This window comes from Cervus canadensis, chromosome 16, assembly GCF_019320065.1.
Source record: "Cervus canadensis isolate Bull #8, Minnesota chromosome 16, ASM1932006v1, whole genome shotgun sequence".
NCBI classification, from domain to species: domain Eukaryota; kingdom Metazoa; phylum Chordata; class Mammalia; order Artiodactyla; family Cervidae; genus Cervus; species Cervus canadensis.
Window position 1 is genome coordinate 63,769,822 of NC_057401.1, and position 26,020 is coordinate 63,795,841.

At 42.5% G+C, this 26,020-nt stretch overlaps 1 protein-coding gene across 1 annotated transcript in view; it reads right to left on the bottom strand.

Annotated features, from left to right (window-relative positions):
- The window catches only part of SEMA5A (semaphorin 5A), a 565,061-nt gene that overhangs the window by 298,039 nt on the left and 241,002 nt on the right, over positions 1-26,020 (bottom strand). Inside the window, exon 4 of the mRNA XM_043489083.1 lies at positions 4,788-4,887. Coding sequence (XP_043345018.1) covers positions 4,788-4,887 — 100 coding nt within the window. The remainder of the gene's footprint in view (positions 1-4,787; positions 4,888-26,020) is intronic.

Sequence of the window (26,020 nt, forward strand, 5' to 3'; positions counted from 1 at the left end):
TACATATATGTATGTATATGTGCATGTGTGCTAAGTCACTTCAGTCACGTCCAACTCCTTGCGACTCCATTGACTGTAGCCTGCCAGGCTCCTCTCTGTTCATGGAATTCTCCAGGCATTACTGGAGTGGGTTGCCATGCCCTTCTCCAGGGGATCCTCCTGACCCAGGGATCGAACCTGTATCCCTTAAGTCTCCTGCAATAGCAGTGGGTTCTTTACCACTACTGCCACCTGGGAAGCCCTTGTATATGTATCCATTAATATATGAATGCATGTACCTATAAAGATATATATATATATGTATGTACATATGCAATACAAATATTTATAGGTACATACATAATGTATGTACCTATAAATAAATATATGTATATGTATATGTGTATATATATATATATATATATATATATATACACACAGACACAAATTGGAAACTGTTTTTAGTAGGTTTTTTTAGCAAAAAAGTATACAAACCATCCATAATATATTGTCCCAACATATAAACAAATAGAAATGAAATACTGTGGGGAAATAACTGAAAAGGTTAACTGTGATTATTTCTGAAATTGTGTTTTTTTTTATGCTTTACAGTATTTTCTACTTTCTTTAAAATCAAAGTGCCTAAGTCTCATCACTGAAAATACAAACATTATTAACTTTTAAAGAGGCATGGGTAACATAGGAGATGAGTATCAGTGCTTTTAAAATAATTGGAAAGATAACGTGCATCTTGGAAATGACAAATTTAAGGATCCTCCCAGAAACTGCCTGAATTCAGATGCAACTACCTCTGGTACCACATAGCCACAAATCACCTAAAGAGAAGTGGTTTTTGAACTGATTTTGCTTGTTTTCCTTTTTGTTTTTATTTTGTAAACAAGAGAACTTTTTGCAAGGGATGCAAAGAATGTTTAACTGAATTCAGTTTCAGGAGCATAAAGTACCACTGGTAAAAAGTGAAACCACCCAATAATAATAATTAATAATAATAACCACCCAGTAAACCACCAATGGCCTTACAATGCCTAGTATTAATTATGAAAAAATAAAAAGACTATCATTATACTTTTTCACCACTTACATATTTAAACAACTAAAGATTTTTGAAATATACACCTACTTACTACCTAAACCATTTTTGCTAGGTCAAGCCCTTCCAAACAGGAATCTGCAGGCTGGGTTATTTTTAAAGTTTTATAACTGGCTCACATTCCCACTTAAACTTTCTGAGCCTAATCCCACCATGTATCTTAGGTAAAATTGCTCTTCTCCACAGCAGTGATATCTGCCCAAAACACAGATGCACACATATGCCGAAGCCCACATCTACCCACACAGCTTCCCCACCACTGTGGGCTTACAGGATGTCTGTTTCTGTGACAATCACCTTTCCTGGATTATTTCATCTAATCCTCACAACAGCTGAAAGGGATAGAAATAAATATATCAATTTTAAAGATAAGAAAATTAGACTCTCGAATGGGCTCAAGGTCACACAGTTAAGCAAGTCTACCTGCTTCTTTCTTTATCGAGTGATCATGATGCATTATGCCCTGCTCTAGAATAGAAAATACAGCCCCTGCTCCTAGGGTTGCTCATCTGACTTTTATGTGCTAAGTCTGGCAATCCCATTGCTCCTGGTCATTATGCCATAGTACATGCCAGGGTGACTCAGTGGGTAGGCCAATCCCTCCCATGTCCGGGCTGGGACTGGGTTAAGGGGAGATGGATGGAGATCTTGAGAAACTCTGCACTGGAGACCTCCAGGGAGGTCAGAATGGAGATTTTCAAGGACACTGACTAGGAAACCTTCAGGCAGGCTCGCGAGGAGAGCTCAAGGAATAATGGGATCGATCACTCCACCCACACTCGATGGAGACTGTCAGGAACAGGAGTTCCCCAGGAACTATTCTCAGGTGTTGTCCAAAGCCAGGACAGAATGATGGTGATGTCTCCTCCAAATCTTAGTTTTTCAGTGGCTTCTCACATCCCCATTAGGAGAATCTGTGCTCTTGACCAAAAGCCTACCGCCTGCAGAGTGTGGGCAGGTATGTGACACGGCCCTGTCCCTATAGTGTGAAGGACCTCCAGAAACAATGGAGTCTTTTGAACCAAGTTCACAGGAATACTATTTCCAAAGTTAGTTGGAGTGGAACGAGAGATGCAGGACTCAGCAACACCGGTTGGGGTCATGTTTGCACCTGCTACCCCAGCCGGGAACCTCTTCCCCTTGGCTGAGGGTGAGAGTCCATTCACCCTAAGGATTAACTTCTGGGTTTAGAGACTGCTGCTCACTGTGGCCTTGCCCAAAGGTAGGCATCTGAATAAATGTGCTATAAGCCCACTCCCTTTTTCGTAAGTGTCCTACCAAATGCAGAGGGGCACATATACAAGTCAAATCCTGGAAATATACACAATGAATCAACAGAAATCTTCAAACTTCTAGCCAGGGAGAAACTGTGCTACATCTTAGAGAAAGAAAGGAAAGACAGATCAGGTCATGAGCACACTGCTATGTTTAAAATGGATAACCGACAAGGACCTTCTGTGACACGCAGGGAGCCCTGCTCAGTATCATGTGCCAGTCTGGATGCGAGAGGAGTGTGCGGGAGAATGGATACCTGTACATGTATGTCTGAGCGCCTTCACAGTTCACCTGGATCTATCACAACATTATTAACCAGCTATAATAATTAATTAATTAGTTTGCTCAGTTGTGTCTGACTCTTTGTGACCCCATGGACCGTAGCTTGCCAGGCTCCTCCGTCCATGGAATTTTCCAGGCTAGACTACTGGAGTGGGGTGCCATTTGCTTCTCCAGGGGATCTTCCTGACCCAGAGATTGAACCTGGGTCTCCCGTATTGCAGGCAGACGCTTTACCATCTAAGCCACCAGGGAGGCTCTAACCAGCTATATCCCAATATAAGAAGTTTAAAGCTTGGGGGAATAAAGACAGACACATCCTCTACCACGCAGTACTTCACTATCTGACATCGGGGAAGGGGAGAGTTGAAACAAGAAATAGTACAGTAAGGGCAGTGATGAAGGCAGGTGGCAGGTGTGCTAACAGAACCAGGCAGGGCAGGGAACACGGCAGCTCAGGCCCAAAGCGGGGCTCTTGAGCAAGATCCCTGCAAGGAGCAGGAGTTCACCCAATGGATGACCTGGGATGGCGGTGGGTGGCAAATTAATATTCCAGGAAAGCACAAGAGGGCATCAAGTCCCAGAGGCGAGAGAAAGAACATTTTCCAGTTGTGGGCAACATAAATAATTCCACATGCCTGGACTATATGAGGACGAAAATGATGTGTGTCTCTCTGGAGTGCAGGACCATAAGCCAGAGGTTCCGACAGGCCACACCAAAGAGCTAACAGAGGATGCCTGGATTGAACAGTATTTCTACAACATATGTGAAGGGAGACAAGTCGTAAGTCCTCCAGGAGGAGCCACTGAGGGAGATGTTTGTAAAAGATGGCTTTGGCCATGGTATGCAAAAGGAAGAGAAATTCCAGAGGCCTGCAATGTATGGCCAAGGCTCCCAATGATGAAATTTGATGGAAGTCAGCATCAGAAACCCCCATTGCAGTCCCAGTGGCCTAAGGGCAGTGAAAACACCAAGGAAGCCCTCCCAAATTCACTGTCCACCCTACAAATACCGAAAAACATGCCAGTGACAAGCTAAGTGCCAGGAACTAAGCCAACTCTGTCTATTCATTTAAGTGAAGACCATACATCTCGAGTCTTCAAGTGTTAAGTGGATGCACAAGGTCTCCTTAACATCTGAGAGGAAATGTAGTGATTCTAGAAGCTGTTCAGTGTCCATCCAGGGTGCTCAGAGCCTAAGCCAGATTTGGCTTCACTCAGGTAGAAATTCCACAACCTCTCTTGCTATGAAAGGTATATTTCATCATCTAGTAAAGTTGGCCAAAAAAGATAATGTGCACTAACTCCTCTGCCCAAAGTACTTTCCTTGGCTGCCAGAAGAGTTCAAATCCACAAATCACCTCTTCACATTATTACATCATTTCTCCTAAGAGATGAATAGAAAATGTTTTATCTCCATCAGTCTCAAAACATACTGGCAGGATAGGTGATTTGAAGTCAGAGAGGATGCACGTTTTCTGAGGAAGTCATGGCGAATGTCAGGAACACAAGACTAGATCTGTTCTGATTGGGTTCCAGTGGCCAGACTGCCCAACTGGAAGGTCAGGCATTGACTTGGACACAGAATCCTGGGCTCTTTAAGAGAAATAAACAATAGCAACTCCCTTGAAATCTCAATTGACTGGCAGACAACAGAACAGAGGTCACAAAAAAAGACAGCAACGGATGTGGGAGTGGACATCAAGGTCTCTTGTTCTCAAGAACTGTGCTGAATTGAGAAATAAGAACATGCTGTTTGGAGCAGACTGTCTGGGTCTGAAGTCTGGGACCATTTGTTATTAGACATAATAAATGTGTCCCCGGGGTAACATATTTATCCAACTTCTGCCTCAATTTCCTCAACTCTAACACAGGGATGGTGACAATACCTACCTCTCAGGTGTCATAGGAGGAAAAAAAAACTGAATTAATTCATGTTAGAGCAGCTCCCAGCACATGGGTATAGAGAGCAGCAGTCCTTCTATTAGAAGTAGCATGTTCATGACACTCTTACACAGAACTTCATTCTGAGATGAAATATTACTTAGCACTCATCAACTCCGGCAGGGATGCTCGCGTGTAACTGCAGAGACGTAAAATGAAGTTGAAAATATCTGCAAGGGCAAAACGTCAGATCTCTCACCTTGCTCCTACAACAAGTTCTTTCTGTCCTGGATCAAATGTTAACTGCGAGAAATCCACAGCATTCTTCGCTCTGAACTCCCGCAACCAGGGGCCAATTTCTAAACAGGAGAAATAAATAAATAAAAAGATAAAAATGAATGATTTTTTTACCCCCTCCGGGGACCCACAGAGAATGCACATGAGGTAGCAAACATTACATTTCAGAGAGGATTTGAAGGTCCCCCGATGGATGGCTTGGGGGTCACTGGAGGTTTCCGTCAGGATGTCACAAAATCCACACTGAGAACGTGTAAAACACAGAGGGCAGCCACCCAATAAAAAGGGAGCAAGACGCCAATGCTGGGCTGTGATTTACAAGCCAGATGTGCGTGTTCCTATTGGCTCTGGGCTGGGCAGACAATAACACAACACTCACAGGAATACCGAATGCAAACAAGACCATTCCCTGTGCAACTTGGTGGGTAGGGGCCACTGAAGTGGAGAAATCACAACAGTCCCCATCTGGAACAAGGGCAAACACAGGAGCACCATTTGCCTTCTTCCAACGTGGACATTCCATTTCCCTGTGAGTTTCTATGTAGGCCCTGTGATCAGACTAGTTAAACACAGTCCTTTCTGGATGAGAAACCCACAGTAACTCCTGGCCTCATTTACATTTTTTCCTATGGAAAATCAGAAAACAGCCACTCTTTAGAGACTGTTTTTATTTTATTTTTTTACAAGCTCTGTTAACTCCTATGAAGCGACCTCCAGCCTAGAGTCCAATTATTATAACATGACAGTACTGGAAAAGGGCGAGAACTCAGCTTTATGAGCCGTTTTTGCAACTTTCATTAGCTGGTTTCTTTCACCAAAAGAGTCTTCAGGGAGTTGCCTGCCAGTTGTGCGGAACCTGATCATTATCCTTGACAATTAACCACTCAAGCTGATTGTCTTTTACCTTGGGTTTAATATTCTGAGTGGTATCACTCTGATGAAACAGGGGCATGAAAACAGGCAAATCAACACAGCTATTGGTTTGAGGAAAAAACTGTGCAGCACAGAAATAATCTCATTCCACAAAAACAGATGCTAAAAACAGATCTAATATGGAAATATGCCCCTGTCCTAAGACATGTCCTGTAGAAAGGCCTTTGTTGACATGAATGAGGTAGATTATTTTCAAGGGACTGTTTTGTGAAACAAATGCATCATTTCTCTAATATCAGTTGTTGGCAGGGGGGGTGGCAGGAGGGGAATGAAATGAACTGAAAGTTCTAGACTACTTAAAGCAAACCAAGGTTGAGTTATACAGAGATCTGTATTTAGTTTTTGAAATTTTAATGTATACTGTATCTTGATTCTTTTTAGTATTTTATATAAAGTTTTTCATTTTATAGGCAAGTCAATTTTTTAAAAATACTCATTTGCAGCAAAATAAGTACAAGGTCCTAGAGCTATAAAAAGCTGTTGATAAACAGTCTATTTTAGGAGTTTTTAATTTAGTTAGGGAACTAGCACTAATATCTTCTTTAAACACAGTATCTGTAGATACAGGGCTTCCCTGATGTCTCAGATGGTAAACAACCTGTCTGCAATGCGGGAGACCCAGGTTCTATCCCTGGGTTGGGAAGATCTCTTGGAGGAGGAAATGGTAATCCGCTCCAGTATTCTAGCCTGGAGAATTCCACGGATACAAGATCTTTACAGGTATTTGCAGGATTACAGGAAATACTCATACACAGGAGGGAGAGATGTTTGGGGCCTTAGGAAGCAGGAAAAGAAAGCTCTGACTAGGAATTGACAGAATGGGTGTGACCTAGAGGAAGCAGGAGTGCCACGTGGGAAATCTGATGCCCCCTGTGGCCATAATTGGTATTGCTCATCTTCACTTCTATGGACCCCTGTTGCATTTCTCTATTTGCAGGAGACAGTTTCCTAAGGCTCCTGGGTCCCTATTGCTCACTGGGGTGCCTGCAACACTAAGGTACAATAACTTGAATGTGATGAGTGATAATGAATGTGTGGAATGAAAGAGTAAGAATAAGCAAGTGAATTCAAGAGAATTAAACTGAAAGGAAAGAGAAAAAAGAGAAGAGAGAAAGGGAAATGAAATGGCAACTCAAGAAACTATGGAAAAGGTACACTGAAATATAACTGTAAAAAATTCACTTACAGGTTAAAATTCACTTACAGGTTAAAAAGTCTAGACTTGACCTCATCTGTGGTAGCAAGGCTCTGAGAAGTTTACAAGCAAGCACTTGACACATAAAGCAAGTATCTTGGGAATACAAAAGGCAGAAAAGAAGACTGAATGGAGGCAAGAATATTAGCTTTACAAACTAAAAATGATACAATTTAGGTAGTGGCTATGAAAATGCAACGAGGATGTGATGCGAGAGTCTGGTTGGCCAGATACCTGATTGAAGAGGTCAAAGGGAATGAGTTAAAGAAAAGAAAAACAGTTCTGAGACTCAATGAAGAGGAAAATATGATGAGTGAGACATAGATGTCAGGGGTAAGACTGGTTTTAGAGAAAGCTAATGGCTTCAGGGACAACCATGTAGAAGGTCACTTATGAAAAATTTCCAGTGACACTGACTTCACAGTCAGTCATTGCTAGGAATCTCTAAGACTTAGAAATGTCCAAACAGTTGTTCTAGTTCGAGAGGCTCATCCTACAGATAGAAAACCCAGGACCAGTGAGTCCTGCCAGGACTGCAGTCCTGAGAGCAGGGCTAAGGCTTCATCCTCCCAAACTCACAGCTGCCAAAGCCGGGCATACATGCCACATCCAAGGCACTGAGGGTGACTAGGTGGTGTGAGGGGAGAGCAGAAGCCCAAGAGCTGACCCTTCTGTCCCAGGAATGGAAACATGAGCAACACAAGTGGAGAGAAGGCTATGAAAAGATGGGGGAAGAAAATCAGTCAACTGGTCTACCACAGGTTCACCTCTTTTCACTGAGAAGAATCGGAAGACAGTAGCCAACGGAACAAGATGAAGAGACATAGTCCAGGCTTCGGTACCTATGCTGAACAACAGGAAAGTGCTTACATTACTTCCTAAAGTAACCTCAAGTAAATAAAAAGGACCACGTCAAGAGGGGAAAATGAGTTCACATCATAGAGTTCTCTCAATATTGTTCAATTCTCCTTAGTTAAATGTCTAACGAACTCACCCATTAAAACTGTATATTTTTATGGTTAACACTGGATAAAATTTGGGTAATACACATATTCCCTTCTTTTCTGATTTCCCTGTGTGTTCTTCCATAAGGTCGGAATATCTTGAATTTGCATAACACATGGCCTTCTACTCTACTGGTTGCCTCATGGCCTTGATGGGAAGTTCCTGCACCAGTCCATCTCTCCAGCTGAAGAAATGCCTGCATCAATACCCAACCTTTCAACTTCCTCTGTAAAGTCAGAATCACGGTGTTCCATCCTCTTTTTCAAAGACCAGTCCCTCCAACTTTATTTCAACACCATCTCTTCCTCTTCAATCCCTTCCCTGGTTTACCTCTTTTATCCTCTCTTATCTCCAATGTTGCCAAGTCCCTTCACCTCTCCCTATATGAATATGCATACTCCTTGCATTTTAAAAAATATTTTAAAACATATTTTCTTCACACTCTTTTGTGATTACAGTTTCAAACATCCAAATAATAAACTCCAAAGTGCAGTATGTTAAAAAGAGCTTCAGGCTTGGTTTTACAAGCAAGTGTTGCCAACTGCTTAAGGAACCTATAAGACCAATTTCATACAAATTATTTCAGAGATTAAACAAAGAGATAAAGCTTCTCTTCTCTCTGCAGTTTGGAGGCTATAATGGTCTTGATAAACTTGATACTGAGGCTGAACAGGACATTATGAAGAAATGAAAATCATGGGCAACTCCCATTTAAGAACTGGGTTGAACACATTCCTAAGTAAATACTTGGATTAGCATACAACACACAGAGATATGGACACACACACACACACACACACACACAAATTCATATGGTATAGAGTTTATTCTGGAGACGACATCAGAAAATCTACTAGCAGAGTTCACTACCACAATAATGGATTTCCACAGTAACATGAAAAATACATCAGTGCTGCTTTCTGAGGACACAGAAAATGAACAGTTATGAATGTGTAAGAAGAGGTATGAGAGAACAGAGTCAAGTCAGGCAGGAGAGCAGAGATCACCAGGGCAGGTGGTGGTGAACAAGCTCACTGGATACCAAAGAAAGGTCAGGGAGAGTGAGGTGGCGCATAGCACGTGGGGACTGGGGGAAACATCATCCTCAGGAACACTGACTTTCTTAACACGTCTCATTTCCTCCAAATAATGAGCTTCCCTCCCCTGCACCATCCCTTTCTTCTGATCTTATTGAAAGACCCATATGATGAAATGGAATTTAAATATCACAGCCAATGTGACCACTGTTTGAAAGTCAAGTAGTGACATAAAAATCTATAAACTCAAACTGAATATTTTATATATATATTTTAATATTTGATATTAATCATCTTAGCTAATCCATTCATTACACAAACATGATTGTTGAAATATGGCCTCTGGCAATGACTTTCTGCTGCAGAATTAGCTCTGATGATTCATTCATAGTTGCCTTCTCTTAATACTATATAGGCACCCACATGATAGTTTAAAAACAGTCTAGCAGAAGTGCACTGATTCAATTTTCTAAGTAGCCAGCTTCAAAAAATGATTCTTTTCATGAACATGTATCAGTATTACTAAATTTGGTCTAAACAACTGGCAGGCATAAATTTCCTACTTTAACTCTGCTCAAGTTTGTCTTTCCTCATTCCTCAGTTAGTCAGTTCAGCCGCTCAGTCGTGTCCAACTCTTTGCAACCCCATGGACTGTAGCACACCAGGTTTCCCTGTCCATCACCAACTCCCAGAGCTTGTCCCACCTTCAATCTTTCCCAGCATCAGGGTCTTTTGCAGTGAGTCAGTTCTTCGCATCAGGTGGCCAAAGGATTGGAGTTTCAGCTTCAGCATCAGTCCTTTCAATGAATATTCAGGGCTGATTTTCTGTAGGATGGACTGGTTGGATCTCCTTGCTGTCCAGAGACTCTCAAGAGTCTTCTCCAACACCACAGTTCAAATGCATTAATTCTTCAGTGCTCAGCTTTCTTTATGGTCCAACTCTCACATCCTTACATGACTACTGGAAAAACCATAGCCTTGACTAGATGGATCTTTGTTGGGATCCTCATCACCATCCCCCACCCCCAAAAAAAAGGAAAAGAAAAAGGAGTAAAATTTACTATTTTTTTTTAAAGCAAAAACTCTAAAGTTGTCCAAGTTAGTGATGGTTGTATGTTAAGAAAGCCTTTCAGAGCCCGATGAGTGAGAATCATAGGAGACTCTGCTGTTGAAGAATAGCACTTGTCCAAAACCTGAGAGTCAGTCCAATTATCAGACTGCTGGCTGCTCCACGGGCTGAAGGCTTCAGAGCGGACTGTCTGCAGATCCAGCTGACTTGCAGGCAAGTGCTGAGAAGGAGAGCGGCTTTGGGTAACCTGAGTTTCAGTCTTCATCCCTCCAAACCTTAGTCAATTAAGCAACTAGGAAAACAGGATGGTAAAACTTCTTTAGGAAACTTGAAACCCATATTGGAAACTGAGTCACAGGCTAAACTGGATGGGTTTGGGGGATGGTGGCTAAAGATTGTTGAAAAGGCACAGGTAGCAACATACATATCCTGAAATGAAAAGAGCAAATCAAGGCCTACTGTTCCCAACTCTCATAAGTTATATGTTGGTGTTAATCTACATCTACTATTACACATAGAAATAATAATAATGTTAATAACATGATGACTGGTAAAGTAGCTAACAAAAGGGCTAACATTTAAATAGTATACACCACCTGCTAGATGCTAGTCTATGTACTTCACGCGTATTAAGTCCTGTATTTCTCACACTCACCCTGCTACAGATGAGCACTTGAAATGTAGCTTCCTATGTGACACATTTGGAAAATAACAGGAAGAAAGAAAAATCAAAGATCTCTGCTCTTTGAAAATGAGTTTATCGCCATTGCTTTGGGCTTCCTGGTGGATCAGAAGGTAAAGAATTTGCCTGCAGTGCAGGAGATCTGGGTTCCATGCCTGGGTTGGGAAGATCTCCCAGTGCTTTATACTATTAAGCAAAAACTGTCAGCCACTGAAAAGTGAAAGTGAAGTTGCTCAGTTTTGTCCGACTCCTTGTGACCCCGTGGACTGTAGCCCACCAGGCTCCTCCCTCCATGGGATTCTCCAGGCAAGAATACTGGAGAGGGTTGCCATCTCCTTCTCCAGGGGAACTTCCTGATGCAGGGATCGAACCGGGTCTCCCGCGTTGCAGGCAGATGCTTTAACCTCCGGGCCACCAGGGAAGCCACCCACTATGTTTAATAAATAATACACTTATTGTTGGGCTTCCCTGATAGTACAGTTGGTAAAGAATCCACCTGCAATGCAGGAGACCCTGGTTCCATGCCTGGGCCGGGAAGATCCACTGGAGAAGGGATAGGTTACCCACTCCAGTATTCTTGGGCCTCCCTTGTGGCTCAGCTGGTAAGGAATCTGCCTGCAGTGTTGGAGACCAGGGCTCAATCCCTGGGTTGGGAAGATCCCCGGGAGAAGGGAAAGGCTACCCACTCCAGTATTCTGGCCTGGAGAATTCAGTGGACTGTACAGTCCATGGGGTCGCAAAGAGTTGGACATGACTGAGCGGCTTTCACTTCACTTCACAGTTACTGTGTTTACTGTTGCTCTTACTAATAATGACGATCTGTATGTTAAGATCTACAGGAAAAAGCCTTCACCATTTTCCCTGGGCTGTGTGCTCAGTCATTTCCTACTCTTTGCAGCCCCGTGGATTCTAGCCCGCCAGGCTCCTCTGTCCATGGATTTTTCCAGACAAGAATACTGGAGCTTGTTGCCATTTCCTCCTCCAGGGGATCTTCCGGCCCAGGAATCGAACCCCTGTCTCTTCTGTCTCCTGCATTGGCAAGCAGATTCTTTACTACTAGTGCCACCTCGAGGTGTTATGATTCAAGGGTCATAATATAAGTAAGGCAGGGGGAGAGAAAATGTCACTATTTACTGCTTTACGGGATGAAGAACATTCTGGAATGAAAAGGCAGGGCGGATACCATGGTTTCAATTTCTCAGCAGACTAAGCCACTCGACTCTTATCTGGGGATATAGAACCCTGTCCCAAATGTGCAGGAGCGGGGTCCTCATCGCCTCCAGAGGGCACATCCCTGGGCAGGGCCAACGGGGCCAAGGGCAGGGTGGACTCTGAGCTTAGCATGTGGAAGCTCATCCTGCCTGACCTTCTCCCAGGTTGCAAAAGGAGCCATCCTACCTCAAAGGCACCTATTACTCTCTGAAGTTGGCATGCCTCGCCCTGCCACGGACTTCATTTTCAGCTTCAGTGCATTACATGAACCATTCTGTCAAAAGCAATCTGAGCTCAAAATATGATTGGAAAACAGAGGAGTGGAATTTTAAAAAGCCCTAAGAAGAAGAATAGCATGGCAGGTCTGGGCTGTTTACTCCTCTGTCTCCATTTTTCTCCACCCCCTTTCTCATCTGCCTTTCCAGGCCTGTTTCACCAAACAATCATTCAGAAGAAGGCAACGCAGAACAATCACTTCAGGGAGTGGTTTGATGGCACACCCTGGTTCACCCCCCGAATAAGATACACTCAGGCTTTTGAGACCTCAGTCCTGTCTGAAATTCTTCAAGTGATTATCATAGATTTCAGCCCCCAAGTCTCAAATGGTTGTTCAGCGGCAGATTAAAAAAAAAAAAAAAGTCATCTGAGAGGAAACATGCAAATTCACAAGCATAAATGTTTGTGAATCAGAATAACTGATGTCTCTTATTTATACCTTTTTTTAAACTATCTATATTTTCTGTGTTTGAACTATCCTAGATGCCTTTACATGTTAAAAACTTTTTATTACATTTAGTGTTCATAATCCTATAAGGCTATAATCATTGCGGTAGAAATAATTTTTTAAATAAAAATGTCTGGGATTTTGACAAATAAAACATCTTGCCAAATGCAACACAGTGGGAAGGAGTTTAACTGGAGTTTAAACCTAAGACAGACTAAGGTAATATTTCCATAAGGTCCAAATTAAAAATCAATTTTCCAAAGAACATATATAAAGTACATTAATCCTTAGCACCGAGTAATCTCTCTGAGTGGATTAATTTAGTGGAAACAGTGGTTGCCACCCACCAAAAGAGGGAAAAGTTGGAAAGGAGGGAATTTGTGGTGGTCTTCTGATAGGGGATGTGAAGGACCCAGTTCACACTGCCCGGAAGGCCGGGGACAGCTTGATGGAAGATCCCAGAAGAAAGCAGAAAGAAGCCAGCGCCCCCACAGTAACCAGGCATCCAGAGGAAGAATATCCCAACAGCGCAACATGTATCTCCTTCATCATGGTATTTCCAAGGCAGGTGATGTTTACAGAAGCTAACTTACACGTGCAAACATGCTATGCTTTACTTAAGCTTTGTAGAAAGGCTGGAAAATGTCCAGTTAATTTTGTTTCTCCAAATGTATAGACCTCAATTATTTTAACAATAACTACAACCCAGAATCAAAGTAATTTTAGTAGGACATGATATTGACTATCTTACAATTCACACCCCCCCTTATTTTATAGTTCACAAAACTCAGGGCAAAGAAGTAACGTGACTGCAGAGTAACAGCAAATGAGTGGCAAACTGGAAACACTAAGTCCCGTGTCTCCTTTACCAATATATATATATATATACACACATATATATTCTTCTCCATCACAACAGAAGGACCTCCAAATGAAAACCCATGCACTGGAAAACCATGGACTTATCTGAGCACAGAAAACTTTCCAAATCGTCACATTTTAAGGGACAAAAATGTCAATGTCTAGTTTTAGGTATACATTTCTATATTCAAATATGTAGTGGCAGATTCATGTGTGTGTGTATTTCCATATGTCTATCATGCATATATACATACACAGATATATAATGTGTATATAATCAGTATATATTTACATATATATCTAGATACAGATACATATATTGCTGTACATATTTATATCTAGCTACAGGCATCCATAAGTTCATTCATATATACACATATATGTATTTGCATAAGTATATATGGAGAGATATAAAAATATATACACATACACACATGTATACATACATGAATACCACAATAAAGAAGAAAATAATGGTCTCAAGATCTTACTATAGGAAACAACCAAAGTGTTCCATTGATGCAAACTTTTCTAAAAAAATAAAACCAAAATATTCAATAATATCCTATTAGGTAAATGAAAATATTTTATATCAGTAAAAGAAAAATGATCCAATTTTCAAAAAAAAAGATAAAGTATCTTTTATTTACACTTTTATTTATAAACCTGACACATAAAAGACAGCAATTTTAAAAATTTTATTTGTATTTATTTATTGGGGTTTCCCAGGTGACTCAGTGGTAAAGAATCCGCCTGCCAGTGCAAGAGTCATAGTAGATATGGGTTAGATCACTGGGTCTGGAGATCCCCTAGAGGACGAAATAGCAACCCACTGCAGTATTCTTGCCTGGAAATTCCTGTGGACAGAGGAGCCTGGAGAGCTACAATCCATAGGGTTGCAAAGAGTTGGACACATTGAGTATGCATTCAATGCAATTTATTAAACTTCTTAAAATGAATTTTTATTGGAGTATAGGTGCTTTACAGAGCTGTGTTTTTTCCACTGCACAACAAAATGAATCCGCTGTCCATATACGTCTATCCCTTCTTTTTGGATTTCCTTCCCATCCAGGTCACCACAGAGCACGGAGCAGTTTCCTGTGCTATACAGTAGGCTCTCGTTAGGTACCTACTTTATACATAGTATCAATCGTGTATACATGCCGATTATCTCATGCAACTCAAGATCAAAAAAACCAAACAACCCAATCAAAAAGTGGGCAGAAGACCTAAACAGACATTTCTCCAAAGACATACAGATGGCCAACAAACACATGAAAATATGCTTGACATCACTAATTATTAGAGAAATGCAAACTGAACTACAATGACGTATCCTCTCAGATCAGTCATAATGGCCATCGTTAAAAAAATCTACAAACAGTAAATGCTGGAAAGGGTGTGGAGAAAAGGGAACCCTCTTGCATTTTGGTAGGAATATAAATTGATAAAACACAGCATTTTAAAATGCTAAGAGTGTTTTGCTAGATTCTTTTTGCTTTCAGCTGCATAACTGCTCACCTTGAGTCTGGTATTCTACCAAGTCTCTTCATATGTTTCTTTGCAATGACATAATAATCCATTTTTCACTGGTTCACGATAGAAAAAAACTACAAAGTGCAAGTCATGCAACATATCTGTGCCCTGGAATTAGTTTCTTCTAAAATCCACTCCTTCACTTTGCACAGCCTGCTTGGTAGATTTCTAAGAAACTAAAAATCTATGATAGTTCACTTTTCTTTAAGTGTTCTGATTTGGGTGTCCTTAACTCAAACACGATTCGAAAACCACAAGTCTCAAATTAGGATGTGTTTTATAGCCTGGAATCCATGTACAAGAGATATTCACAACATAAATAGACATTAAATAATAACCACAAATCAGTTAAATTGTAGGAAAGAATGCATTGCTCCAGGAAGGGCAGAAGCAGACGGCCAGCATCCGGCAGTGGCTGTTAGATAAGCACTGGCCAGGGCTTGCTGAGGGCGTACTTCACCCCTAGAAGGTCTTCTGGCATGACTTACAGAGACAGCATCGCTCAGTTAGGTAATCGCAGGTTATGCTGTTCTTCTTCAGTTGCTCAGTCATGTCTGACTCTTTCTGACCCCATGGACTGCAGCACGCCAGGCTTCCCTGTCCTTCACCATCTCCCAGAGCTTGCTCAAACTCATGTCCATCAAGTTGGTGATGCCATCCAACCATCTCATCCTCTGTTACCCACTTCTCCTCCTGCCTTCAATCTTTCCCAGCATCAGTCTTTTCCAATAAGTCAGCTCTTCACATCAGGGTATTGCAGGGTAACAGGGAACTAATTAAATGCATTTTATATTTATCCTGAGTATCTATTTTAAGAAAAATCTTAGGAAACAAAATTTCAGTGGGATCAACTACCATTCCATAACCAAATGAAATGTACTTCCTTTTTGAATGAAGGGTAGGATTTGTGATATCCACCATGTCCCCTACTTTTCATTCATTTGCATGATTTTCTGGCCGAAACACTTATTCAGTCTCAGGATCTAATGTCAGTGTTAGGTGAAAGCCAGGCTTCTCTGGGTCCACAAATTCTTGAGTTGTTCAAGGGTCCCCTGAGACACATCTGGCAAGGTATAAAGAGAAGCGTCTGGAAAGCTGTCAGTAAGCTAGGTTCATAATCCGCCTGGCCGAGGGCATTGCCTTCTCTTTTATTTAGGACTTTTAAGATCTGGAAACCTCCTGTTTCACTGAACCATCTGAAGCAATAACTGTTGGTTAGTTCAGGATAAGAATCAAGCTAATCAGGGGCAGGTTTTACTGCTGTATACCTCACACAAGAAGCAATTTCTATTCATCCATCCATCAAGACAGACTTTTTTTTTTAGCTAAAAGATTATGTAAATTTATATGTAAACTAAGCAAGACCCTCAAATTTTTGGACTGCAGCTGCCTTTGTCTTCCTGGCAGCGAGTTTTGTGCTGAGACTGTCCTGCCCTGAACTTGGCTTGGCTTATAAACACCCTGCCTCATCCATAGGAAGCTTTCCGGGTGCAGAAGGTCTTAATTTTGCCTTGTGACCTGCAACATATGACTGTAGGCTATAAAATCTAATTGCAAAATCTTAATGTTGCGCCAGAGGACATTCGAAAGTAATTTCCTTCAGATTTACAACTTTAGAATTACAAATGATCTTAATACGATGAAAAGTATAACAACGAACAATTTCTATTCAACAGGCGCGCTGCGAGTCAGCCATGTGCTTGCATATCAGCAGTCATGACCAGAAGTCTGACAGGTACAAATAAAGCCACTTGCCACTGGGTAACTACAGAGACTGCAGGAAGCAGCCTCAGGAATTTCTTAGAACCTTAGGGTGTTCGGTTTTAAAATGCGCTTACACTTTGTTCTGCCACATATTCAGGAATTGACAGACTTTGGCTTTAAGAAAACAAATCATTTCCTGAAGTTAATATCACTCTCTGACAATTCATGTTCAGTTTCTTCTCAGGCTCCTTGCTACTTGGAAAAAGCATGTGTTCTCATCTAAGCCTCTGCCTCCACAGACCGCAGAATTCAGGGGAAGAAGCCAAGTTCTAACAACTCAGGAGACAAGGCAGGCTTGGGCCAGGAAGTCTCCTCGCTTGAAGACATTTGAAAAAGTCCCAAGGTACTCTCTGAGCAAGTATTGGTTCTATCTGTACATTAGAACTAGGTTGATGTCCAAGACAGACCCAGATTTTTCTAGGAACTTTACAGTTAAGGATTATGATGATATGTATAATAATAGTAAGGCGGGCTTCCCAGGTGGTATCAGTGGTAAAGGGCCTGCCTGCCAGTGCAGGAGACCTAAGAGACATGGGTTCGATCCCTGGGTTGAGAAGATCCCCTGGAGGAGGGCAAGGCAACCCACTCTAGTACTCTTACCTAGAGAATTCCATGAACAGAGAGTCTGGTGGGCTATAGTCCATGGGGTCACAAACAGTCAGATATGACTGAAGCGACTTAGTACACACATACAATAATAAGAGTTGCTGTTGTTTAGTCACTAAGTCAGGTCCGACTTTTGCAACCCCATGGACTATAACCTGCTAGGCTCTTCCGTCCATGGGATTTCCCAGGCAAGAATACTGGAGTGGGTTGCCATTTTCTTCTCAACATAAGAATATTCTTGCCTAGAATAATCTTCTAAAGAATATTTTGTATTTATATAGTCAACTAGTACTTCTTGAGTACCACCTACGCTGAGGAACATACTGTAGGTATATACCGACTTAGACGCAGAGTTCTACAGGAGAGAGACCTCTGCCCTCAAGACATTTATGATTTAGTGTAAAATGTGAGATGTCTACCCAAGATAATTATGCCGAAAAAGAGAAGTGCTTGCTGGTCCCACCGGAAGTGTGATAATAAACGCTCCAAGGCAGCACTGTCCAACGAAAATATATAGCAACCTAGACATGTAATATTAAATTTTCCAGTAGTGACATTAAAAAATGTTAGGAAGCAGATAAAACTAAGTTTCAACAATATGGTTTATTTAATCATATAGCCATGATATCATTTCAACATGTTAGCAAAATAAAAATCTTTGAGATATTTTCATTTCATGTGTATATTCTAAGTCTCTGAAAGTCAGTGTGTATCTTTTACCACCTACTGCTTGTCTCAGTTCAGACTAACCACATTTCAACTACTTGGTAGCCAAATGTGGCTATTGTTGGACAATACCTAAGCAAGGTATTAGAGAAACAGCCTCTGTGGTAAGGTAGAGTTATTTTTCTATTACCTCCATTACTGAAAAGGAAGTTCTGGATCTTCTCAGAAGGAAATGCCATTAACACTGCAACTGAATCAGAGACTGGCTATAGTCACCTAATCATTAACGAAAGTAACATGATTCTTGGACTTTGGTTGACTTGGGTTTGAAACTCAGATGCAAAAGTTTTTATCAGTAGTACTGTGAGGCTACCACTAGTTGCTTTTTTTTCTCCTTAAACAAACTATAAATCAGGGAAGTAACAGAACAATAGTTTGGTTTGAGAAGAATATGTAAATTAATTCCCAGGACACAGCCCGCAGAGTACCTAAAGCATGGTAGGATCTCAAGAAATGTCAGTTCCTACCATCACCATGCTAGATAGTCAAGTGTTAAGTTGCTCGGTCGTGTCTGACTCCTCTCCACCCCAAGGACTGTAGACTGCTAGGCTCCTGGGTCCATGGAATTCTCCAGGCAGGAATACTGGAGTGGGCTGCCATTCCGTACTCCAGGGGATCATCCTGACCCAAGGATCCAACCCAGGTGTCCCACATTGCAGGCAGATTCTTTACCATCTGAGCCGGGCTTTAACCCATCTCACAATTTTACCATGAGGACGGCTCTATCAAATCTTTTGACAACACCCTGAGGATCAGGAAACATATCTGACACTAGCTTTGCTGCCACTGAGAACTACACTCACTTTCACGTAAATCACATTCTACCTGCTCAGGACGTAAGAGCCCTGCCAAATTTAGAAACACTCGAAGAACCATTCAAAACCAACTGAAAAAGTAACACCCTTTGCCAGAAATCTACTAATACATTGAGAGGTTTTTCAGTAACAGGTTGACTCCGCAGGTCTGGGGCATTTGAAGCTTGCAATTTGCAAAGAATAGTCTGACCCTTGACCAGTTCCTGGGAGATAGCCTCTAAGATCTTGGCATGAGGTGCCTCATCAGGGTGACTCTGTATACCTGAGACCCTTGATTGACGGTGGAGACCTTTGACCGTGGTGAGTCAGTCTGACCTCCACAGGGACTGGAGACTAAATAACTAAGATCAGCCACATGGGTGTTCCATGCCTACTGACTGAGTCATAAAAAGTCCCCAGGACACCAAAGCTCAAGTGAGATTCTCTGGTTGGCACTGCTTCATGCATTTTGTCACACATCTTGCTAAGAGACTGAGTGATGTCCAGATGATTCTACTGTGAAAGAACAAAAGATCTTGCACCTAGTTTCTCCTGAACTGTGTTCTATGTACCTTCTACCTTTGCTAATTTTAAAATGTATCCTTTTTATTGTAATAAATCATATTGAGTTGGCCAAGAAGTTCATTCAGGATTTTCTGTAAGATGAGACAGAAAAACCCAAATGAACTTTTTGGCTAACCCAATAACTATAACAACTTTGCTGAGTTCTGTGAATCTTCCTAGTGAAATCATTAAACCAAGGGTCATTTTGGGGACCCCTAACTTGGAGGTTACCTCCTTGTGATGATACTCACAATAAATAAAGTGATAAAACTCATATAAATATTCTTGAAAAGGTATTATTCAAATACACACATGTTGGTTTAGGTGAGTCGGAAATACACAGAAATCAGTCTCTCACTTTATCAGAGGGTTATTTAACCTGCTCATCTAAAAAGAGATCCCAGGTTCCTTTAATAGGTAAAAGTCTTAGGTGGCCAACCTACAGCTTTTCCAGAGGGGCAATTCATTCTTAGGATCAAGCTCACCAAATTCTTTATCTGAGTTGTGATCACGCTATGGCTGAAAATAGGTACAGGTACAATCAGTACATTTCACTGTGACTTTCTCGATATATTTTACAGTTCCCTACCCTGGTTTTTTGTTTTGTTTTGTCTTTATTTTTTGTTTCCCAACCCACTACAAAAAACTCTGTGCTTAGAGACTTCGATCTTGGATTTTTCCACAGAAACCAACAAGGTAATAGATTTAAAAAGTGAGCAGACATTCCATTAGAGTTTTCATTGTCCTATTCAATAATTAACATCAATATAAAATAAAGCCAAAATGCAACTGTTTTGCATTTGAAAGAGGGATCTTTCAGGAGGGATGAAAAGAAGAAAGAAAGTCAGATTCAGAGTCAGGAGTGGCCCAGTCCTCATGTGAAATTCACACACACGTTTGGAGGACACATTCTTAGTTTATGACGTCCCTGTGAACTTCCACCAACAGCCTTTGGAAGGCCATCCAGTGTCAAGCGGCAAGTCTGCCCTCTGCATGCACTGGCATTATCTGTCTGTAAGTTTCCATGGGCCACAGTGAACTGCCTTTGCTGGCGGTCAGCCCCTCTCAAACACACCTGCCCTTCACTTCTTTTCTGCTTTTCCCCAACAACCCCTCACCACCACCTAGTTGCACCACAATCAGCTCTTCACTGAGCTCACTCTCACTTCCGCACTTTGCTAACATGACAACCTTCTCTGAATGACTGCTTGCTGCCTAGTAAATATAACAGCCTGCAAGCCACTTACGAGCAGGGTACAAATTTACTAATATTTGTGTTCTAGTAAGTAGCACAACAGGCCTCATATGAACATGCATTTGAAAATGATAACCACATTGAATATAAGGCTGAGCCCAGTACAACCCCAGAATCTACCTGAATTCTTCCTTAAAAACCCTCACTAGGGAAAAAAAAAAAAAAAAAAAAAAACCCTCACTGGCCATTCTCTGTTCCTTCTGGCCCACCAGATATCACCTGTGTAATACTGCTTGGCTGGTGATAATGTTTCAGAGGCACTAATGAATTATATTGTACCATTCTTTTACCTGTCTTATATGTGAATAAGTTCATATGCAAACACTGTTGTGTATTTATCTTAAAAAGCCATTGTTACTGTTCATAGAGTAAAATTTTTTGGTTCCTAGGCTCTAGAATGGGCTTCCCGGGTGGCTCAGACATTAAGAATTCGTCTGCAGTGATGGAGACCCAGATCCAAGCCCTGGGTCAGGAAGATTTCCTGGAGAAGAGAATGGCTACCCATTCCAGTATTCTTGCCTAGAGCATCCCGTGGACAGAGGAGGCTGGTGGATGATGGTCTAGGGGGTTGCAAAGAGTCGGACACGACTGAAGTGACTTAGCACTCTTGCAGGCACAAGCTCTAGAACAGGGATCAGCAAATGATGACTCATGCGCCACCCTGGACCCATTGATTATTTTGCAAAGAAGGTTTTATGAAACACCACATACATTTGCATATATTCTAGGGCTGCATTGGGGCTACACTGGCCAAGCTGAATACAGACGGCCAAGGTCTAAGAAGATAACGGCGACCTCCTTCAAAACGTCCCATGCACGCACAGCCACACTCAGTGCCCCCAGCCCTGCAGCAGGCTGCTGCCAGCCCACACCTCTGCCAGAGACTCCTGGACACTCACAGGCAAGTCTGGGTCAGTCTCCTGTGGGTCACTGCTCCTCTCTCCTGGGTCCTGGTACATACAAGGTTTTGTCTATGCCCTCAAGAGTCCGTTCCCCCAGTCTTGTGTAAGTTCCGTAATGAGCTGCACCCAGAGCCCCTGCCCCTGCGGCAGGCCACTGCTGACAAGGACCTCTGCAGGAGACACTCAGACCCAGGCCCGGCTCAGCCTCTGTGGGGGCTCTGGGTCCTGGTGCTCACGGCTTGTTTGAGCCCTCCAGGTGTCTCTGGCAGGTATGGGGTTTGACTCTATACGTGACTTCGCGCCCCCTACCATCTTGTTGGGGCTTCTCCTTTGTTCTTAGATGTGCGGTTATCTGTTTTTGGTGGGATCCAACCTTCTCCTGCCGATGGTTGTTCAGCAGTGAGTTGCAATTTTGGAGTTCTCGCAGGAGAAGATAGGTGCACATCCTTCTACTCTGCCATCTTTAACTTATAACTTATAAGAATTCATACAAGTTATTTAACTTATAACTTATAAGAATTCATACAAGTTATTTAACTTATAACTTACATGCAGAGTATATCATGTGAACTGCTGGGCTGGATGAAGCACAAGCTGGAATCAAGACTGCCGGGAGAAATATCAATAACTTCAGATATGCAAATGACACCACCCTTATGGGAGAAAGTGAAGAGGAACTAAAGAGCCTCTTGATGAAAGTGAAAGACAAGAGTGAAAAAGCTGGCTTAAGACTCAACATTCAAAAAATGAAGATCATGGCATCCGGTCCCATCCCTTCATGGCAAATTGATGGGGAAACAATGGAAACAGTGAAAGACTATTTTCCTGGGCTCCAAAATCACTGCAGATGGTGACTGCAGCCATGAAATTAAAAGATGCTTGCTTCTTGGAAGAAAAGCTATGACCAACCTAGACAGCATATTAAAAAGCAGAGACATTACTTTGCCGACAAAGGTCCGTCTAGTCAAGGCTATGGTTTTTCCAGTGGTCATGTATGGATGTGAGAGTTGGACAATAAAGAAAGTTGAGCACCAAAAAATTGATGCTTTTGAACTGTGGTGTTGGAGAAGACTCTTCAAGCCCCTTGGACTGCAAGGAGATCAAACCAGTGAATCCTCAAGGAAATCAGTCCTGATTGTTCATTGGAAGGATTGATGCTGAAGCTGAAACTCCAATATCTTGGCCACCTAATGTGAAGAACTGACTCATTGGAAAAGATTCTGATGCTGGGAAAGATTGAAGGCAGGAGGAGATGGGGATGACAGAGGATGAGATGGTTGGATGGTATCACCAACTCAATGGACATGAGTTTAAGCAAGCTCTGGGAGTTGGTGATGGATAGGGAAGCCTGGGATGCTGCAGTCCCTGGGGTCATAAAGAGTCGGACACAACTAAGGAACTGAACTGAACAGAACTGAAGGTCTAAGATATTTTCTGTGTGAATATCTTCTCACTCTCAGTCATGTGTGACTCTTTGCTACCCCTTAGACTATAGCCCACCAGGCCCCTCTGTCCATGGGATTCTCCAGGCAAGCATACTGGAGTGGATTGCCATTTCCTCCTCCACGGGATTTTTCTGACTCAGAGATGAAACCTGCATCTCCTGCATTAGCAGGTGAATTCTTTACCACTGAGCCACCAGGGAAGATATTTAGTACTTACTCTTTTATAGCAACATTCCAAGCTCTGCCCTGGAAGATCATAAGCTGATAAGAACTCCATAAATACGTACTACAGATAATTAAACACACCAAGTATAATTCTTTAACAACAGACACAAAGATAATACACAACCTTTAAGTAAGAAAGAATCTCTAGACACCTCTACTCAAATGCCCCATTTTAATGATGAGAAATCTGGAGTAATCAACTACCCTACACCATTTGCTCTATAACAGTTAGCATCCATGAGTAATAGCATTTCCAGAATATTTTATTCCATTAGTTTCACTTATCCATTAATATGTTTCAACTAAACCAAAAATGGAACACAGAAAATCATTATTCTCCTCATGGACAAAAGCTGAGTGTTCCATGCACAGTCACACAAAATCACTTCGAAACCCCAGCTAATCACTATACTTCCATTTCCTCCAAAAGATAAATAAACCTTTTGCAATTCCTAGCATGGCCTATTAGCTGATGTTATCTACGGTTCCAGAAAACTTACACGCCTCACTCTTAGGCTTACTTTGGGACCAGTAGCCTCAAGTCAAACACTCAAGATGTTAGACTGAAAAAAAAAAAATGTTTTAAATTCAAAACAAAAGCTGACATTTACTGGTTTTTATTTCCAGCAGAGGTGGATTCCGGCCTGGCCCAGGGTCCCCCTGAGAACTCGGCAGACTGCAGCCTCAAATAACCAACCTCCACAGAAATGAGTTCACAAGCCCTTGCACAATCAGAGGACATCAGGGAGCATAAATGCTCTCTTTCCCTTTGCTTTGTCCACTCGGTTTATTTTGGTGATGCTGTGGTTGTTTTCACGTCTGCCACTAACCTGAGAGGAACCATAAGCTTGTCTAAGGGCAGTTCTCAGTTCCAGCAGGTAACTAAGCCACTGTGTGGGCAACGCTGGAGCGGGAGCTCCGAGTTCCGACATGTACACACTGCTATATTTAAAATGATGACGAACAAGGACCTACAGTACAGCAGAGGGAACTGTGCTCAATGTTACGTGGCAGTCTGGATGGAGGGGGTCTTGGGGGAGAATGGATACGTGTATACGTATGGCTGAGTCCCTTTGCTGGTCACCTGAAATGATAACAACATCGTTAGTCAGCCATGTTGTTGTGCAGTCACTAAGTCATGATCAGCTCTTTGTGACCCCGTGGGCAGCAGCATGCCAGGCTCCCCTGTCCTTCACCATCTCCCGGGGTTTGCCCAAGTTCATGTCTATTGAATTGGTGATGTCATCCACCCATCTCATTCTCTGTCACCTCCTTCTCCTCCTGCCCTCAATCTCTCCCAGCCTCAGGATCTTTTCCAATGCGTTAGCTGTCTGCATCAGGTGGCCAAAGTATTGGAGCTTAGCCCAAAGCAAAATAAAATGTTAAAAAAAACAAAAACCCAAGCTGAGACCTCAGTGACAAAGAAGTCACAGAGAGCCGGCAGAAGAGGACTCCAGGAGAGGGAGCTGTCTTGGGAGAGGCCCCGAGGTGGGCGTGGGCCAGGGGTCAGTGGGTACCATACCACAGCCGATGCAGAGGTGCCCTGAGAGCTGAGGCCAGGAGAGACCTGAGTGAGGCAGGGCCAGCTCACCCAGAGACCTGCAGGGCAAGGTGACCAATTCCCATCAAATCCTCCAGGAGTGATGGGAAAATTCTTGCTATAAAGGGCCAGAGAGTATTTAGGCTTTGCAGGCCATGTGGCCTCTGTCACAGCTATGCAACTTGACTCTTATCAATAAAGACAAATACAAGTGAGTGAGTGCAGCTAGGTTCCAATACAAGGACATTCACATCACTGGAGGTGGACCAGATCTGGCCGTGGCTTGTAGCTTGCCAACCCCTGTTCTATGGCCCAAGGAAGTCAAGGTATGAGGGAAGGAGGTGAGGATGCGGGGAGAAGCAGGAGCTACTTTGCTTCCATCCCACCCCGTGGGGCACAGCATGTGAGATCTCCATTCCCCCCAAATGAGTTAGCTGGGGACTAAGTTAGTTAGAACTAAGCTAGTTCCCCAACTTAGTTTGATCCCCAAGGATCAAACCCACGCCCCATGCAGTGGAGGCACTGGACATGTCAAGATATAACAGCTGGACCATCAGGGAAGTCCCAACTTTGCATTTTTTAAAGGTGTCTATGGTTACAGTATGAAGAAGGACTCCAAGGGACTTAGAATGCAAGAAGTAGGCTGTGTCTCAACAGTCCAGAGGAGCCAGAGGGAAAGGGTGAATGCAGAAGGGCTCTAAGCTGACCGGAGAAAGAAGGAAATGTGAGGAATTAAGGCTGACACCCAAGTTTTCCTGGAGAGCAACTCAATCAATGGGGAGCATTTCTGAAATAGGAGAGACCAGAAATAAAATGGGTTTATTCTGGCGTCTGGAAATCTAAGTAGAGATCTCCCCTAAAAATCCCTGTGTCCATACGAGTGGGTAGGCGCAGGGCTATGCTGAAGATCAAGGGTGGCTGAGAGAGAGAGAAATCAACAGAGATGGTATTTGATATGGTTCTCGACAGGGACATTCAAGGAAGCAAGTCAGAACAAGGAGCAAGCCAAAGTCAGCAGAACAACTTGTAGAATGTCGATCAAAGGCGCAGATGCAGGCCAGAATGAATGAAGGAGTTCACAGGGTCCTGCTGGCCCTCCCCCATCATCTCCAACTCCTGC